The sequence below is a fragment of the Lynx rufus genome, unplaced genomic scaffold (genome assembly GCF_022079265.1).
Source record: "Lynx rufus isolate CCGP_SWC_20201006 ecotype Redwood Valley unplaced genomic scaffold, mLynRuf1.p SCAF_13, whole genome shotgun sequence".
NCBI classification, from domain to species: Eukaryota; Metazoa; Chordata; class Mammalia; order Carnivora; family Felidae; genus Lynx; species Lynx rufus.
The window spans coordinates 23,848,584-23,867,354 of NW_025814827.1; the positions used below are offsets into that span (position 1 = coordinate 23,848,584).

At 40.4% G+C, this 18,771-nt stretch overlaps 1 protein-coding gene across 1 annotated transcript in view; it reads right to left on the minus strand.

The window, feature by feature from the left end:
* Nucleotides 1–7,160: 7,160 nt before the first annotated feature.
* Nucleotides 7,161–18,771, minus strand: part of TMOD2 (tropomodulin 2) — a 35,632-nt gene continuing 24,021 nt past the window's right edge. The window contains exons 7-9 of the mRNA XM_047075108.1: nucleotides 18,509–18,652; nucleotides 11,894–12,038; nucleotides 7,161–9,944 (exon numbers count right to left, since the gene is read on the minus strand). Of these exons, the coding sequence (XP_046931064.1) occupies nucleotides 9,910–9,944; nucleotides 11,894–12,038; nucleotides 18,509–18,652 (324 nt within the window). The 3' untranslated portion in view covers nucleotides 7,161–9,909. The remainder of the gene's footprint in view (nucleotides 9,945–11,893; nucleotides 12,039–18,508; nucleotides 18,653–18,771) is intronic.

The window sequence follows — 18,771 nt, forward strand, 5'->3', positions numbered from 1 at the left end:
TCAGTGACACTGTTGACTGATTAGATATAAGAACAACCCTTATAAACACATAAACACTTACCATGCTAAAGTTCAAGGAGAATGGAAATAATATTGAAGTAGACATTCCAAAAGTTGAGGCACAAAGCCCAGGACAAATAGGAGATTTGGGACCAAATACCAAGATTCTTTTTTTAATGTGACTTAAGGTAGACTTAGCTTTTTAGGCAGGACATTCTACTTCTTATTCACAGTTAAGCTTTTAGTCAACCCCCAAATCTTTATCCACACAGATGGCAGTTAAGTCATATTTTTCCCATTCTATCTTTTGCAGTTTATTTTTTCTGTCTTAAAGGTAGACAACTATACTGGTACTTGTATTATATTTTACTTGATTTCATACAGGCTTATACTGGCTTGTCAGATATTTCTGAACCTCTCAAAGTATTCCTTGTCCCTCCCAGTGCCCCATTGGTTGAAGACTCGATTGGTATTCTATCAGTATTATATCCAAATTACTGTTAAACTGCTGATCAAAACATGTCAAGGAAAGAGCCCTGTGGTGCCTACTAAGCCCTTCTGGTTGAAATTCTTCCACTCATCAGCATTTATCATCAAGAGTCAAAAAAGATTGTTTAAACCAGTCATTTAACTATTTAATTGCACTGTTATGCAACCCACATTTCTCAAGGATGCTGTGAGACTTTGTCAAATGTCTTGCTGAAAAATATAGTGTGTTCTTTTCCCTGGACTCTCATGATTTCCTATCATTTACTCTAAATGAATCTGTGCTTCATTTTATAGACCACTGTTTCACTTCTAAGTGCTCAAAAACCACTAAAGCAGATGACATATTTTTCTAAAATTTTGGTAAGTTCAGTGGTCTACAATTTGGAGAACTCCACCCTCACACACATATATTTCGAGTCATGAAACTGCCTAATTTTCCTATATCATCTCCTTATGTTGGTTGGGATCCACACAGAGCCCAATCTCGTTCAAACACACATATATCTAATTCCTACTGAGGTCCTGTGACATTTGGGACACTTGCTGGAGGCTGTGGGCATCTGGTCATGTTCCCTGGCTGGTGGGACTAGGGTATGGGTAAATACTGGGGTAGAGGAGGCATGAGGCACCATTTCTCATAGCCTTGGGGGGCTGGGGGGCGGGTAAGGCTGAATAATCAGAGAGAGGGAGGTCTATAACAGAGTCAAGTCCAGCACAAAACAGACCCAAAAGTCAAGGAGTTGCTTCAGAAGCCAGACTGCCAAATGCAAAGGAAGGCACCCAAAAAGCAGAGCAGGTACAAACAAGTTGAAACATCAAGGAAATCACAAAGAGCAGAGCTAAATGAGAGGGCATACCAGGAGTAACTTCTGAGTCAGCTCTATCTTGTTTATATTCAATTACTGGAGTGCTGAGGGAGGGCCTGTTTGCCAGAAGGAATGGACAGTAGAAACACACAAAAAAGTAAGATGTATTCCTGCTTAAATTCCTGACATTGTCAGCATAAAATGGACCACTTTGTTGGCATTAATATCCGTGGGTATTTATTTAAGTTACAATTTAGCATAGTAATACCTACGTGCCTTCTATATGTCAGGCACTGTCCTAAGTGTTTTACACATTAATCCTACAACAGTACCACTGTTACTACTGTCAAGTATGATTATGATTCCTATTTTACAGGTGAAGAAACTGAGGTAGGAGATTTGCAGAAATTCACACAACTCACAGAAGTGAGATTTGAACTAGTCAAGTCTGACTTCAAAGTGCATACTTGTAACTCCTATTCATTACAGCCCCACAGCGTGAAGGAATCCTTTATACAAAATAATTACTATACTTCCTTGTGCATGAGAAGGTGTGGAACAGCAAATACAGAAATTAGACATAGGTCTTCTGTGCTTCTCCTTGGACTTTTCCTCTATGCGTCAAAGAAGGTAGAGTTCAGAAGGAGGGCAGGAAAAGGGTTTTCTTGTTTTTCCAGGGCAAACCTTTATAGTATAACTTTGTTATTTTTAGTGTTTTGTGTTATCAATCCCAGCATAGCTGAAAAAAACTAAACCCAAAGTTAATATAAAAAATTCAAGGTAAAACAATGAACCCATTGGGATTATCTATATTCCTGCTCCCATTTATTCTAACAAATTTCAACTGTTTAGCCAAATGTGTGCATATTTGTTTTAATAATGAGTTCTCCTTTCTCCCTCTGGCTACTTCTCATTGTTTATCTATTTCTTATCTTCTTCATAATAAAGACACTTTATAGTCCTTTCTGCAAATGGACTCATTTAATATGAGAACATGGTGATGACTGTTCATTTTAAAAAGACGTCTAAAAATTAGCCAGATCAAATCAGTCTTTACTTTCATTTTAAAAGGAAAGTTTATTAATTCCTAATGTTCTGTACATTTTCACTTGGAAGCTTCATTCTGGACATCAATGAATACATTATATCTTTGAAAGCAGAAAGATCTTGATGAGTTAAAACAGTATATGTTTACCTTAGCATTAGGTCTGGCTGGCTAATCCCAAAGGGTCAAACGCTGCAACCTATTTGTGTTAACCTGGATTCTTACTAATTATCGGGGTGAAAGGATTTCACACTTCATACATTTTGCTTTATCACACGCTTATTTCCCACAATGTTCAGTTTCACATTTAAAAGGCAAATTAGTCTTTAATTCCTTAATGAATATAATATCTACCTTTGATTGAAAAGTTTCAAAATGAAAAGTGAAACTATATGAATTTTTCAATAACTGCTTAGCCAAATAAATGTTGCCAATATAAGTCTAAATAGTTTACAAAGCATTATTTCCTTTGTTCTCTTTAAAATAATACAGATACACATAAAGTCACACATTACAGGCATCCAAACTGGTAAGATATTACAGACTGGTGGCATGCAAGTATTTTACATTTTTAAATGCAATGAAAAATGCTGCTTGTTTTCCTGGAATAGATGAAACAAAATTAAGATAAAGGTTTAACTGAAATATAAATATTATTCCACGAATTTAGTGGGTTTTTTAAAAACCAAAATGGCAGAGATAAGAATTTTAGGTCAGAATAATTTCTTTCTTAACTAAAGATTGTCACTGGCAATGTTTGGTACTAAAATAAAATTTCCATAAGAAGCACATTTTCTATTCATCTCATTTCACCACATGGCCAAGTCCTATCTATTTGCATTTAGATCAACCATGGGAAATTTTAAATCCTGGGCCAGCTTCTCTCAATTGCACAGTGTATTTCTGATTGGCTTCTCTTTGTCATCCAGTCAATATGTGCTCAGAAACACACACACACACACACACACACACACACACACACACACTTACACTTTAAATAAAAGCCTATGAAAGATATGCTGTGTTTACTGTGCTCAGTTTCCTTCTTTGCATTTCCTTCTCCTCTTCACCAATTTTGAGGAGAAAATACTATACATTTAAAAATCTCCTTTCAGAAAAGGCTGCTCCTCCAGAACTATTCTGAAAACAGTAAAAACCGCTGAAGAGGGACAGGTAACTGTCTGTGGAATGTTCTGGACAAAGCCTTTTGAAGACAGATGGAGTTGCAATGGAGGCATTATTCACACACGTTCAGAGGCAATGGGAACTTCAGAATCACAGGATTCTTGTAACCTTTGGGAGCTGGAAGGGATCTTAGAGAGCATCTAATCCACCCACTTCATTTTACAGATGAAGTGAAGACAAGATAGAAGAAAGATGGAAAGTCTTGCCCAAAGTGACACACAGCTGATATCTGAATCAGTACTGTTTTCGAAACATCACATGATGGCGAATGGAGCATAATTCTTGTGGGGCGGAGGACAATTCAATTCAAGCAACATTTATAAAGCACCTGTTATATACAAAGCACCTCACTAGATGCTACTGAAGACACAAAGGTTGATGAGAGAGTCCATGCTTCCACGTGCTTATGAAAGTCCTGTGCGGCCATGTTTCAGTATCTTAGCACAAGAATACTGACTAGAGCTAAGGTTGCTGGTGATAACAAGGCAGTTGCTGCCAGGGAGAGCTGATCTCACAGGTGACACTTTCTCCCCTTCACTATCAGGGCTTAAGCCTGTCACGCAGCTGCTGGAACCTTACAGACAATCTTTTCTTCCTAGGTCCCCTGTCACACCTCAAGTCATAGCCTCCCCTGCGGTGACAGCCTGGCTGGAGGGCAGCAGTGCCCCAAACCTTCCCCTCAATTCTTAATCACTGTTTGCTCCCCTACTTGTGTCCAGCCTTAGACTCACTGCAAGGGTCCTGACCATGTCCTAGGGTACTGTCAAAACGACCCAAGAAAATGCTCTATCACACACATCACTGGTATGTAACACCCACCCACCCATCAACTAACTCTCCCACCTCTGTGTTAGAAATAAAATAATTCCAATCCCCTACGTCATACCCATGCTGTGATTCCTCACACTCAATGGTCAGAAGAAAATAAAACAGATTTAAGAGGCAGTGGAAACCATTAGTGAATAGATGATAAAAATGATCTCCCGCTTTTGTATCGCCCTTTCCAGGATAGTGTTTTCATCCCATTATCTGATTATATTCTCACCACAACTCTGTGAGGTAGTTAGTGAAGATATTATTCCCACTATAATATAGCTGAAGAATCTTAGGCTTGAGAGACTAAGTGGCTTGCCCCAAAGTCACCCAGCTAAGAAAGTGTGGAGCCAAGTGTCCAGGTTCCTTGACTCCAAATCCAGTGCTCTTCCCCCTATATAGTCTATAATTGTCAGGCAATTGAATGAATTGCCCATGATCATATACCTGCTAAGTGTTGGTGATGGGATTAGGAGTCAGTCTCCAAGTCTGTTAGTACGGTGCCCTGCCACCATACCAACAAGCAGAGCCAGTGTGCTCAAAATGACAGCCATGGAAGATGTCAGAGAAAAGTCCAGGCCCCCTTCACCCTCTCCCAAATCAATGATGCATCACAAAACTGGGATAACTTCTGGTAAGTGGATGGCTTTCCTAGAACAGTACCCAGAGCCAGGTTACAAGTTTAAACTTTGAAACACTCCCTCCATCCATCTACTGGGTATTTCGTCATTGCTGCTATGGGCAGACGGGAAGGAGATAAGTTGAGCAGAACTTGCTTCTCCCCTTAAGCAAATTAGGACCTTTAATTACCACCTTCCTTCCCCACCTCACTTAGTCCCTCCACTTAATAACCTCTGAACCACAAAACAAAATTCAATCTAATCTAGAGTTGGGAGCAAGAAAACAATAAACACGTCCTGAGGTTTAGGGTACTTTTCTCTCTCAAGCTTGTTACCAGGAGGCCTGATCACATGATTTCTATCCATTGGGTGCAGCCTGATGCTGCCAAGCATCTCACACCTTTCCTTTGTATGTGTCCCAAGCCTTTAGTTTTGGAGATGGCCTGGTACGTGGCATGGATATTTGAAATGAGGAGCAATGAAGGGAACCTGCTACTGGAAGGTGGAGCTAAGACATTTCTTTTTCCTTCTCTGCTCATTAACATGAAAATGGCAATTATTGCATCATCAGTGGAAGAGCAGAAGGGAGTTTCAGGATCATGACTTAAAAGCTGACGCCAGAAATATATCCAACTCAGCAGAGGTAACGACATACCACAGAACCCAGTATTCCCAACTTACTGCCCCCTGCCCATTTCTGTTGATACTATCAATACTTGAACTAAAGATGGTATCCACTTTGCAAAAAGGCACTCTACCCCCCAAACCCAGAAACACCTAGCAAATTATATTAACCCAGAATTCTTATACTTCCTCTGTCTCCTTTACAGGGCCTGGGAGAGGGCCAAGTACCTCATATCCCTCAAAAAAGCAAACATCTGCAAACTCTTGTAAATTTAAAGGGCTATTTTATGTTTAAAGCACGCTGGTTTCAAGTTCGAGTGTCTGATATGTTCTCATGGTAGTTCTTCAGAGCACACTGGTTTCCCTAATGCTGGTGCCCTGCCAGGGGCCACGCTTCTGTCTGGAAGAGAAGCAGCTATTCTTTTGGTTTGGTGTACCAGGCTTCCCTTAGGGAAATTGTTTTGAGGAGTATAGGCATTGGGATGATTTTGGAGTTTTTAATGGAGATGGGCTGCGTGCTCTAAGATGGGTGAGCCACACGTGCCCCCCCCCCCAGGATAGTGATTATGTAACCTAGGCCCACGGCAGCTCCAAGAGGGGTAAGGGAAGAGGGACTGGGAGACAGCATCTCCCTTCAATCAGGCGTCCAGCTTCAGCCAAATACCACTTACAGTATTTGGCGATTTTTATGTACAAAATATTTATATACAGCTTACCCTACCCAGATGGAAGGAAGGGGCTTAATCATGTTGATGAAGACGAAAAGTGCTTCCACTTACACACTTCAGGCATATAACGGGTTTTGGTGCCGGAACAATAAAATGATTTCCCGGCTTCTAATATTTATTTCCTAAGAGTGATCTTTCATACGTGCTGTGAGATTTAGTGTTTGGTGACCCAAGCTGCAAACTCCAGGGAGTGATTTGCATTGACTCTGGGCCTGCAGCAATGCTAAAACGGACAAGGGAAATGGAGCTGGGGAGAGAGAATCTCCCTTCAATCAGTGGTCCAGATGTAGCCACATACCTCGTTACATATTTAGATAGGTGGCCACACACACTCACACACACATGCACACGTTTATTTACATTATGCCCTACCAAGATGAAAGGGATTTAATCATGCTAATGAGGATAAAATAGCTTCCGTTACATGCTTTGGGCACAGGGGGAGATGTAGTGCTGGACTAATCATATGGTCTCTAGACTTCCAAAATTCTCTCCTAAAAGTTATCTTCCACATACGCTGTGATGGGTGTTGGTGATAGGGGCCTGCAAGTCCTGATGAGTGATTTGATACTAGCATGGGCCTGTACAAGTCTAAAAAGGGAAAGGGGGTGGTGTGCGGAGAGAATTATCTCTCTTCAATCAGTTGTCCAGATGTTGCCAAATATCTCAACATAGTATTTGGCAAAATGCACACATATAAAAATATTTTATATACATTATGCCCCACCACGATGGATGGTAAGGGATTAGTCATGCTCAGGATTATGAAAAAGCTTCTACTTACACATTTTGGGCAAATGGAGAAATGAAGTCCTGGGCTAATGAAATGATTCACAGGCTCCCAAAAGTGTAAGTTTATCTTCTAATAGTTATCTTTAATATGTGAATACTCATGGAAATGTCACCTTTCAAGTTATTTTAAAAACACAGGTAATGATAAGATAAACTGTTTATCATAAATATTTGATTTTATAAACTCTATTACATGTGACCCAACTATTTCACAAGCTAAAAACAGGGCTAAATTTTGGTAATATCCCACTATCTTGCTTTAATACTCTCAACAGCCGCAGCATCAAATTCTGACTTTTTTTTCATTGCTTTCTGCTAAGGCTTGTCAGGAACTGCTTTAGCCCCCGATCCACAGCACTTTGGAGCTTTAGTGAACACTGTAGAATACAAGATTTCTTAGCGGTGAAGGCAAGAAAGAGAGTGAATGAGAAAAGGAAAAAGTCTTACTTGAAGGGCATGTCAGGGATTCAGCACTTATAATATATCTGCAACAAATCTAAACAGATAGGATAAAGACGCTTAAGAGAAAGATTCTTCCCTGTGGCAACATGGTAACCGAAACATATATATACAGAAAAAGAACTCTGGGCATACTGATGAATGTTTGCCAACCAGCAACCAAGGGGTGGGAAACATCTGATCTGTAACATTTGCTCATTTCCATAGTATAAGTACTCCCACCACGGACAATTTCAAACTGTCAACAAGAAGTTGTGAACTTCTGAGATGGGAAAAGACGCGCAAAAGCACATCATTATACAGTATTTCTGCCACACAGACACAGTAGATATGAATAATCTTGAGAGCAGAGAAAACAGTAAAAGGTATTTTTGAGTATTACTTTGGTTTTTAAAATAATTTAACTAATTGTAGGTGCATGCCATTTAATTTTTAATAATGGCTATATTTAACAAGTGTGCAAAATTCTTGAAAATTTAATAATTGGTAAGCCTGTATGAGTTGGCTCCAACATACCACACCTAAGTGAGTAAGAGGGAAGTAAAAATAAAACTGAAAACCATCAAATGGTATTTACTATGGAGAGATAGTCAAAAGCTATTAATTAAAGGATTTTTAGGATTCCAAATGCGTCAACATGTTCTGCTCATTGTTTCCTCAAAAAATGTAAAATATTGTCAAGAAAGTGAAATGTTTCAAAGGATTTTAGAGATACGGATGCAGATACTTCTAAGACAGGTAAATGTCCAATTTTATGAAGGTTAGCTCTCCTGACTAGATTCCATGTGTTTTACAAGCTAACTAGGATAATACACACATTGTTTTCCCATTAACTTGTTTTACTACTATCAAGCAACTCAGGAACACTCAATTACTAAACAAATTCTGACTTGGGTCCATCTTCTGCCTGAGTCACCAATGTCCTCAGCTCCAGGTGTCACCAACCAAGGGATGTCACCTTTACATGGCTCAGAATTTCAGAGAAAAGAAGAAAAAAAGAGAAAGAGTTGGAAGGAAAGGAGGAGAGAAGAGAGGGTGAAGTGCCCAAGGCAGGGTCAGAATGCCACCAGGTACAGCCTCAGGCACTGAGTGTCATCAAAGGCACGTGAACTTGAGCCAAAGGCTATAGACACACATTTCCTTCACTTGGGATCACACTGTTGCACTGCTAGATGAAAAGTTAATGCACACAACCACACAATCATCCCAGCTGTACTTTCACAGGCTTTGTCCTTGAGATGACAAACATCTGGAAAAGTGACAATTCACATTTTTTCCTGATGTTTGCAAATGTCTGGAAGGATCATACCATATGGACAAATGTCTGTAAAATTAACTTGAACGTTCACAGGTCATTCTGTGATATTGCTATACTAAAGATAAAGCAATAAATGCTTCTAAAATTTGCCAAAATGATGCAATCATCTGTATCAGACAACTCTAAGGTGCAATTATTATTGTTTTATTTTGGAATGTACTGTGTTAAAAGCCGCCCTCTTACTAAAATTTAAAAATTTCCCACCATGTCTGGAAAAGTTTAAAACAGCTTTGTAAAAAGTTATCTAGTAGAGTCATGTTAAAGATCGAATTTATGTTGAATCATCAATAAAGGTAGGTGTGCTAATTAACTTTGCTGCCTGTAAGTCTGCTTTGAAGACTATTCATGGGTTAATATTTCACACTTATTTGCTAATGCTGTGTTAAAGTATCACAATGCTGCCTTGCTTTTATGAAGATGACACCACTGATCTTCAAACAGTAGGACACGTGCGTTTAGTGCACTTCTTCAAACAGTGGGGCATGTGAGTTTGGTGATTTTTCTGGAGGTAGGGGAGAATTTGTGCTCAGTCAGTCACATGTTCTCACCCAGTGAAAGATTGGCAATACTAACTTCTTATGTGGTCAGAAGAACACTTCTGTTGTATTTAGCCTAACTCAAAGCTATGCATGTAAACAGAGATAGGCCTCTATCGTAATCACAGTTACAAATACACTTATATACTAAATTCCTTTCAGTGATTAAAAAAAAAAAAAGTTCATGTAAGAAAGCCAGACAACCCAATATGAAAGTGGTTAAATCATTTTCCATTGCTGTTATGCACTAAGATCTGCTTAAGTCCACTGGTGCAAGTCGCCAGAGGGGCCCATGAGCACATGACACAACTGTATACATTAAAAAATCCAAGATAAATAAGTAGTGCTAAAAAAGAACAACAGACTATGAGCTGTGTGGTTAACGGAAATGAACAACCTTTGATAAAATGGTCCTGATGGGGAAGGAGAATAGTTTTTGCTTGCTTATTTTTAATTGGCAGCCATGATGAACCTTTGCCTCCTCTCGTGGAAGTTTACCTTCGGTCTCCTTCAACTCGCTTTTTACGAACTAGGTAAGAAATAAAGGAAAAAAAGAAAGACAAAATTTAAAAGATAAATTGAAGGAATCATCCTTAAATTCCTGACAAACAACATTCATCACACAGAATAGCAATCCCACACATGTAAGGGTGTAGTGATCTTAAGTTTCAATACTCAATTATCCAATAAATGATATAAATGGAAATGATATAATAATCTAGAGTCTTGTGGAACATACATTTAAATCAAGTTATGTCTGACATTTGGGAACTGGGATGCTAGAAATTTCTATGGAGTAGAAGGTCCAGAATAGACCCACAGAACAGTGAACTTCTGGAGGTTTCCACGGTCACTTATCTCTAGCACATCTCGACCTCTGTGCAACCTGATCCCCAGCTGGCTTTAACTCCTCAGGATGACATATTCACAATCTATGAATTCTGCTTATGGCATGAAGACCAGGAGGAGTTGCAAACAGATGTTCAAAGTTTCTAAACCTGTTTTAAATAAAAACTCCCAATTATCCACCTCCAAGGAAGGGGTGATTCAGATGGCAGGTAAACTCAGAGATTAAGGTTCCCTTAAGCGGGTGTTTAGTATCAAAACTGTTGCCTCGACTGGCCATTTCCAGTTTCTGCAAGCCATTTCCCCCTCTCACCTCTTCACCGGCTGGCTTGTCTGGTGCATAGGAAGAGGGTTACTCTAACCTTCCCGGATTTGGCAAAAAGGTGCCGTGGCTGTGGTCCTGCCCCAACTCTCAACTTTAAATAGCCCAGTCCACAGAAAATTAGACAAAAGCTATTGCCTACAGCTACCACTCTTGGGCTCAAAATCGCTTCTCCATTTACATCAAGCCTCTTGTTTTGCCTGTTTCTCTTTAGTCTCATGTTGATCAGCTGTGGTCTCCATGTGCCCTTCCTAGGTGCCTTCACCCTTCCCCAAAGCCCTGTTTAATGGGCTGCCCGCCCTCCCTGCCCCCCTCCACCCCCCACCAGCTCCCATCTTCTACATCCCAAGGGTAAGCACTGCCATATGCCTGGCCAGCCTCTGGAGGCCACACACCATGCCACAGCTGGGACTCAGCATCTTGGTTAAGCATGTCTGGGCAGGGAAATGGACACTAATCTTCACCTGCCCCCTTCTGGTTCTAACCCTTGGTTTCCGTCTTATCTGCCATCTGAATCCAACCCGTGGCCAGCACTCTACTTAGTGGAATGTTGGGCCCAGTTCTCCTGTCCAAGGTCTCGCATTCTGTCCCTGAAACTCAAACTGAGGACTGAGTTTCGCTATTGGCTGACTGCTTGTCAGGTGACTGTCTGCTCCCTGGATGTCCTTTTGCCATGCTGCTTCAGGTGACTGAGCCGTGCCCAGACCGAGCTTTCCCAATCTGTCCCATTCTTCTGTGCTCTGGTTGACATATGCCCCCTCTCATCCTAACAGAAGAAATGGCATGGATCCTTGGCAAAGAGTAGGCAGCAGGAAAAATGAAAGAGGGACTAACTGAAAGAGCTACTTCTAAGTTTAACCTTTATAACATAGTTCCATTAGGTTACTTCACATGGCAATCACCAAAGTATCAGACATTTGAACCCAAGTGCAAAGCATAGTCAGAAGTCAAACATAAGTGAACTGGGAATCTCCACATCACTGCATCCATCTTCTGGTGCAGATAACAACACAGGGTGATTACATGTAAGAACTAAGTAAAGGCAAACCAAACACATAAAGGAAACCAAGCAAAACTCAAAGGTTGTCTGGAAGAAAAGAACAAAGAGTTTTTGAGAGAATGCTACTATAAAACTGAGACACTATGAAGCTGATGAGAATTCCTAGGATAATGTAGCAATGTTCCTTTGATCAGGGGCTGACACCAAAGGCCAGTGGAACGATGTCTGTGCCATATTGTATCTGAAGTGGAGAAAGAAACGGTCATCATGCTCTTCTAATCACTAACAGCACACGATAGGGCTGCATTACCCAGGTCATTATTCTTGGTGATTGCGGCTGCCACCCTTGTTCGAGGCCCTTGCTTGGTAAACTGATATCCAAACTTGAGGATCCTTGAATTCTCCTCGAGCATCTGGGCAATTTCCATCTCCACAGCTGTTCCCAACTGCTGCCTCTGGTTGCAGGTGCGGACACATATACAGGACGACCAAGAAGGACAAGGAAACAGTTACTTGCATGGGAAAGATGCATAGCTACTTGGTGGACAAAAGAGTAAAGGGGTAAAGTCTCACTTTGAAAGGAATAAAGTCACTTGAGATTTTCTCCCTTGCAGTCACTTGAGACCGGCTCCTTGTCTAGAAGCAAAATCCAACAGACAGCCCAATCTGCTGGCATGCTAAACTGAAAAGACTAAGCAAATTACTTATGAAGGAAAAGTTGATTCCGCACGTAAAATTAAAGCAAAGCTAATATTCGGTGTTTCCAATTTACCCCAGTTTCTGTGGTTTAAATAAAGAGTGTTTTTAAATAGTGAAACTATCTTACAGCAATCAATCCAGTTGCTGAATTTTTTATTCTGGGATCTATATCCAAAACTAATCAAAGATCATCTGCTGGATGGCTATTCTTTCTTAGCAGAGTCTCACTGGGCGATCCCAGAGAAACTTCATTGTGGTTTGAACCACGGCCAGGAGAATTATCAAATGCTGAAGGGGTTATTGGGCTGTAGAAAAATCCCCAAGTTTTTTAAGTTTGGTGGAAAGAGGGTTCTTGGTTTTTAGTGTGTGTTTGTTAAGTTGAAATACAGAATTAAAAAAAAATTAAAACTAGAACTTTTTTTAAAATATGGGGGCATGTAAATACAGGTATTTAAAATTAATCAAAATTTAACAATTAATAAAAATAAAATTTAATTTTTCCATAATATATTTATTAAAAGTTTTAAGTAAAAAGTGTAGGCTTATTTAGAAAAAGCACACAAAAAGTGTATAAAAAACAAAAGCCCCCTTCCCCCAGTATTTCCATTCCCCATAGAGAAAGCCTGTTTGGCATATGATATACATTCTTTTAAAACATTTTCTATGCATTCGTATGTCTACATAACCACATGTACATCTATTCTTTTTTTCACATAAATGGATTATACCAGCATATTGTTCTGAAATGTGTTTTTATTTTTCATTTAACATTAAGGACACCTTTTCACGGGTAAATATACATGTCTCTCATACTTATAAACAGCTCTCCAGTACTCCATTGTGGTGATGGAGAATAACTTATTTAGCTAGGTCCTACTTACTTTTACATTGCTTTCCATTTCTACTATTCCAAACAATGCTGCAGTGAACTTCCCTCGCACACATAGTCTATCCTATGGCATTTCTGCAAGTGTGCCTGTAGGGAAAATTAGAGCTGTGCGCAAGAGTAAGCATGTTTCAAATTTTGATATGTTCATGACTTATCCTCAAAAATATGACAATTTTTACTCCTACTAACAGTGTTTGAGATTTACTGTTTTTCCCACCCTGGCCAACATGGGATGTTACGAATCTTTTTCATCTTTGTCACTCTAACAGGTGAAGATTTATATTCTACTTGTATTTATTTAATTGCTTTAATTTGCATTTCTCAAATTATGAATCAGAACAATTAATTTTCTTATGCATCTGTATTTCTCTTTTTGGAAACTACCAATCTCTGTCATTTGTATATTTTTTCTTTTACCAGCTTATGGTTCCTGTGTTTGTTTCTTTATTGATTTGTAAGTTTCTCATATATTAGGAAATGAACCTTTTGTCAAATGTGTTGTGAAAATACTTTGCTCAGTTTGTCTTTTGACTTTCCTTTTCATTACTATAAAGACCTTTCCTAATTTTCATATGGCTAAATTTACCAATCTCCTAGATTTTATATCATGTTTGGGAAGGCTCTTCTGATTTCTTCTACCAGAAATCCTTCTGATTTCTCCATTTGTTTTATGACTTCATATATTTTCATATCTAAATCTTCATTTCACCTGGAATGAATTTTAGTATAAGAATTAAGATAGAGTCCCAAAGTAATATTATTCCAAATTATCTTTTACTTTATCCTTTTCTCACTGAGTTGAAATACTACTTTGCTGCAAAATTCTCAGGCGTACTTAGATGGGCTTCTGGAATCCATTGCTCTGCCAAGTCTATTTCTGTGCCAGCATCATGCAATTTTGATTGCTTTATTATATTTTAAAAATATACCTTTTAGATTCGGAAATTTTAAATATTGAGTAGATGAAGGAGAAAAGTTTAGGGAGGAACTTTTGTGTCCTAGGAGTCCTCAGATCCAACTGCTCCTTTTCTTTCTCTTCATCCAGCAACCTGTCAAACCAGTCTCTCCCCAAGAAATTAACAAAATGTGGTATTTCCAGTCAGACAATAACAACTCTGGGCATCCACGGTGTAGAGATTAGCATTCTAAGCTAATGGGAGGGACAGACAGCAAAAAAGAGATCCTGACCTCAGTTCCATGAACAACTTTAGCTCATGACACGTTTTAGAACAGTGGGGATGTATTGAGACCTGAGCTAAGGTTGGGGCTGCCATTGCTATGCCTTATACCCCTGGAAGGGGCCAAGTGGTGCTATCTAAGGGCAGAAGGGTGGATGGATGTGGCTGGCGGGGAGGGACGAGCTAAAAGTCCCTTTACTCCCCCTCACAAATCTCAAGCCTTTGGAGTCCTGCGCTTGGGTAACATGCAGTACTTTCCTGTCAACATGGGCACACTGGTGGCTATATAAAGGATGTAGGAGCTGCAGAAAATTACATGGGGAAGGAGCATATAAAAAAGGGGAGAAAGTAATGTAACACAGGTCATCTTTCTTTGTCAGCCTGAGTCGTTTTGAGGTCTTTTGCGTTATATAAACCCAGGGTAACAAATGGAGGCCAAAATTTCTTATAATTTGTATATATTTCCCCTTTATAAGTCACTAAATACAAAGAAAAAAAGAAATAAAAGTTAAGCATACATTTCTTCTGTTGTCTTTTTTAAATGACCTTTTTTACTCAAATTTATTTAGCAGTCACCCATCTGTTTCATTAATATGCATCACTGATTGTTCTTCTCACAGGGGGCATCTGATTAAATCATTACATATCCACCTGGAGCCTAGCCACGGCAGCCTGCCCCAGTGATGGATTCTCAGCAGGCCTTCATTTTGGTGCAGGTGCCTGGTGCAAGGATGCTAAATTGGTCTTGGCTATGGGTCCTGCTTGAGGAAACTTACAGATTACTTCAAACCCTTTGTTATATAGATGAAGAAACCGAGGTCTATTTCTAATAGCCTATCAGTCAATAAAAAAAATTTGGATGGAAGACAAGTCTGACTCTGAATTTCCTCTTTCTTGGAATAAAGCAAAGCATTTTTCGTTGCTCTACAAAGTCTCAATCCTCTTTCTTTTTTCTCAATGCTCTTTCTTGTCGCAAGTAAAAAGCAGCTATTTTGGAGGCATATTGGGGAATAAGGTTGAAAAATTACATAGTTCCATTCTAGATGACTGAGGAAGGATGAGAAGGTTGATAATTTAAAGGGGATTTAAGTGGAGCACCTGGGTGGCTCAGTCGATTAAGCATCTGACTCTTGATTTCAGCTCAGGTCATGATCTCACTCACACTTTGTGAGATCTCACTCACACAGAGCCTGCATAGGGCTCTGTGGTGACAGTGTGGAGCCTTCTTGAGATTCTCCCTCTCCCTCCCACTGTGACCCTCCCCCACTCATTCTCTCGCTCTCTCTCTCTCTCTCAAAAAATAATTTTTTAAAATATAATTTATTGTCAAATTGGCTAACATAGAGTGTATAAAGTGTGCTCTTGGTTCTTGGGGTAGATTCCCATGGTTCATCCCTTACATACGACATCCAGTGCTCATTCCAACAAGTACCCTCTCCTCAATACCTGTCACCCATTTTCCCCTCTCCCCCACCCCCCATCAACCCTCACTCTGCCCCTCCCTCACTCATTCTTTCTCTCAAAATAAATAATTGAAAAAAATTTTTTTTGATGTTTATTTATTTTTGATAGAGACTGAGTGTGAACGGGGGAGGAGCAGAAAGAGAGGGAGACACAGAATCTGAAGCAGGCTCCAGGCTCCGAGCTGTCAGCACAGATCCCAACATGGGGCTTGAACTCACGAACTATGAGATCACGACCTAGGCTGTAGTTGGGACGCTTACACAACTGAGCCACCTGGGAGCCCCAATAAATAATTAAAAAAAAAGACTTTATAGGGCACCTGGGTGGCTCAGTCAGTTAAGCGTCTGACTTTGGCTCAGTTCATGATCTCACGGTATGTGGGTTTGAGCCCCACGTCGGGCTCTGTGCTGACAGCTCAGAGCCTGGAGCCTGCTTCAGATTCTGTGTCTCAGTCTCTCTCTGCCCCTCCTTGGCTCACGCTCTCTCTCTCAAAAATAAATAAAAACATATAAAATAAAATAAAGTAAAACAATAAAATAAATAAAATAAAATAAAATAAAATAAAATAAAATAAAATAAGGACTTTATCTAAAAAAATTAATAAAGGGGATTTAAGAGAGCAAATTCAGGTTTTGTATTTCAGGGTTGTATTCACATGCATTATAAAAGCTGCTCTGGGGTGCTTTGGTGGCTTACTTGGTTGAGCGACCAACTTCAGCTCAGGTCACAATCTCACAGGTTTGATCTCATGTGAGCTCAGGTCATGATCTCATGGGTTTGAGCCCCTTATCAGGCTTGGGGTTGCTGCTATCATGGTGGAGACTGCTTTGGATCCTCTGTCCCCTGCCCTCTCCAAAATGAATAAACATTAAGAAAAAAAAAAGCTGCTCTTTCTCAACGTACAGGATTCCATTTCATTCATTAGGTGTAGGATTGCTAGATTTATCAAATAAAAATATAGGACACCTAGTTAAATTTGAATTTTGATTGATAATAAATAATTTTAATAAATAAAAATAAACATATTTTTAGGCTAGTATGTCTCAAGTATTTCATGATACATACTTCTACTAAAAATTATTTGTTGCTTATCTGAAATTCAAATTTAACTACATTCTATCTGGCAATCCTAACTAGGTGGTATCTTACAAGGAACTAGGAACAGAGTATCTGGAACATTACTTCAGATGTGGGGTTTCACATTATACAAGAAGATAAATATACTTTGGAATAAGGTATCCATTTCTTTCATAGATGTCCTGGAAAGAATTTACTAAGAGCCCACTTAACTTCTTCCTTATAGTAGTTCATTTGATAAATATTCCTGAGGATCACTTCTTTTCTTTCACTTTATATTTCTCTCTGGCTCATTTTCCTAACCTCTTACTCCCTGATGCCCCTTTCTTTATTTCGTACTCCCCCACTCCCTTCATGTCTCTGGATACACACCAGGATACACAGCACTGAGCTTCCTGAGTGTGTACGGCTGGGTATGCATATCCCCTTTGCATACTTTCATTTGGGAAAGCTACTTTGGTGATGTACCCTGTCTGGGGAGGGTGAGTAAAGGAATATCTGTCTTCTGCACGGTTCCCCTGCTCCCCTGGCAACAAGCCTTGAGAGGAGGTGAGGGGCAGAGGACATGCACTGAAGCAGCCCATGTGTCCTGACAGCAAAAAAGGAGAGTAGAGCTGTTCATGGGGCCTGGTGGGGGTTTCCAGGCTTAAGCAAAAGTCCTGGGTGAGAGCCTGGGGCTCTATCAGATGTTGGAGGGTTTAGATCGGGAATTTCCAGACATGCAGGGGGTACTCTCCCACTGCCCCTCCCATCACCCCCCAGGAGAATACTCATTGCACAAGGGTCTGTGCTCTCCCCTCTCTCTGGGACATCGCAGGGCCCTTTCTTCACACTAGACAGTGTCCAGACCCCTCAGATTCACTGAGTCCCATGGCAGACAGTTCCCCATAGCAAAAGTGGCAAGGCAAAAGCATTAGGCCGAGAACCTAGATTTGCTGTCTGACAGCAGGAGCCAGCCAAAGCCAGCAGAGCAACTTGAAACACTGCTGGCTGATTCTGGGAAAAGAGGCCTTCAGGGTAAGGAAGATGTGGTCCTGGAGAAAAGCAGCTTGCTTTGGTTGCTGACGGGAACCTAAAAAACACTGCAACAGAGCTGGGACTGTGATCACATCGTGGGTGTGGCCTGCTACTCGAAGCCAGATCATCTTCTAGAACCCGGATTCCTCTAAACAGGCTCTGTGGCCTGCCCCAGACTGCAGGAGTCCTTTTTCTCCAGCTCTGGCAGCCTTCGACCAAGAGCAAAGAGTCTGTCTCTGGGCATGGCCCGTCTGCTTTCTCCTTGTAGCCACAGTCTCAGGTGGGCTGGGACATTCTGAGCTGAGATTCCTGCTAGGGACATGGGTGATGATGGCTGCACAAGGCAGCTGTCAACACCTCTGGCCCCACCTCCTCTCTCCCCTGGTGCCTGACTAGCCTAGGGGAGAGCTGGCTCCTTAGGTCTCAGGCTGCCTCACTGTGCATGGTTTAGTTATTGTCATGCTCTCCCACACGCCCTCCACAGGCCAGAAGCTATTACAACTTACAGGAAAACCAGAACATCAAATCGAGTCACAGGACTTTGGCTTTTAACTCAGTCCCCTGCAGCACCCCCCTTTCACATGCACCCTGTGAGTCACACCTGGTTGTCGATCTTGATCTCTGTCAAGGTGTCATTTTCTCTCAGTGCTTCTACCAGGGCCAGGATTCCAGTCCCAGTGATAAAATTGGATTCGATGTTTAGGCTTTTCAAGGTCTTGTTTACTTTCAGCATATCTGCAAAAGCCTTATTATGAAAAAAGAAATAACCATTAATGCTGCTAAAGATTTACTTACTGAACTCCCCACCGCCAAATGAAACACAGATGTTTTTTACGTATTTAAAGAAAAAGTGAGTCAAATCAA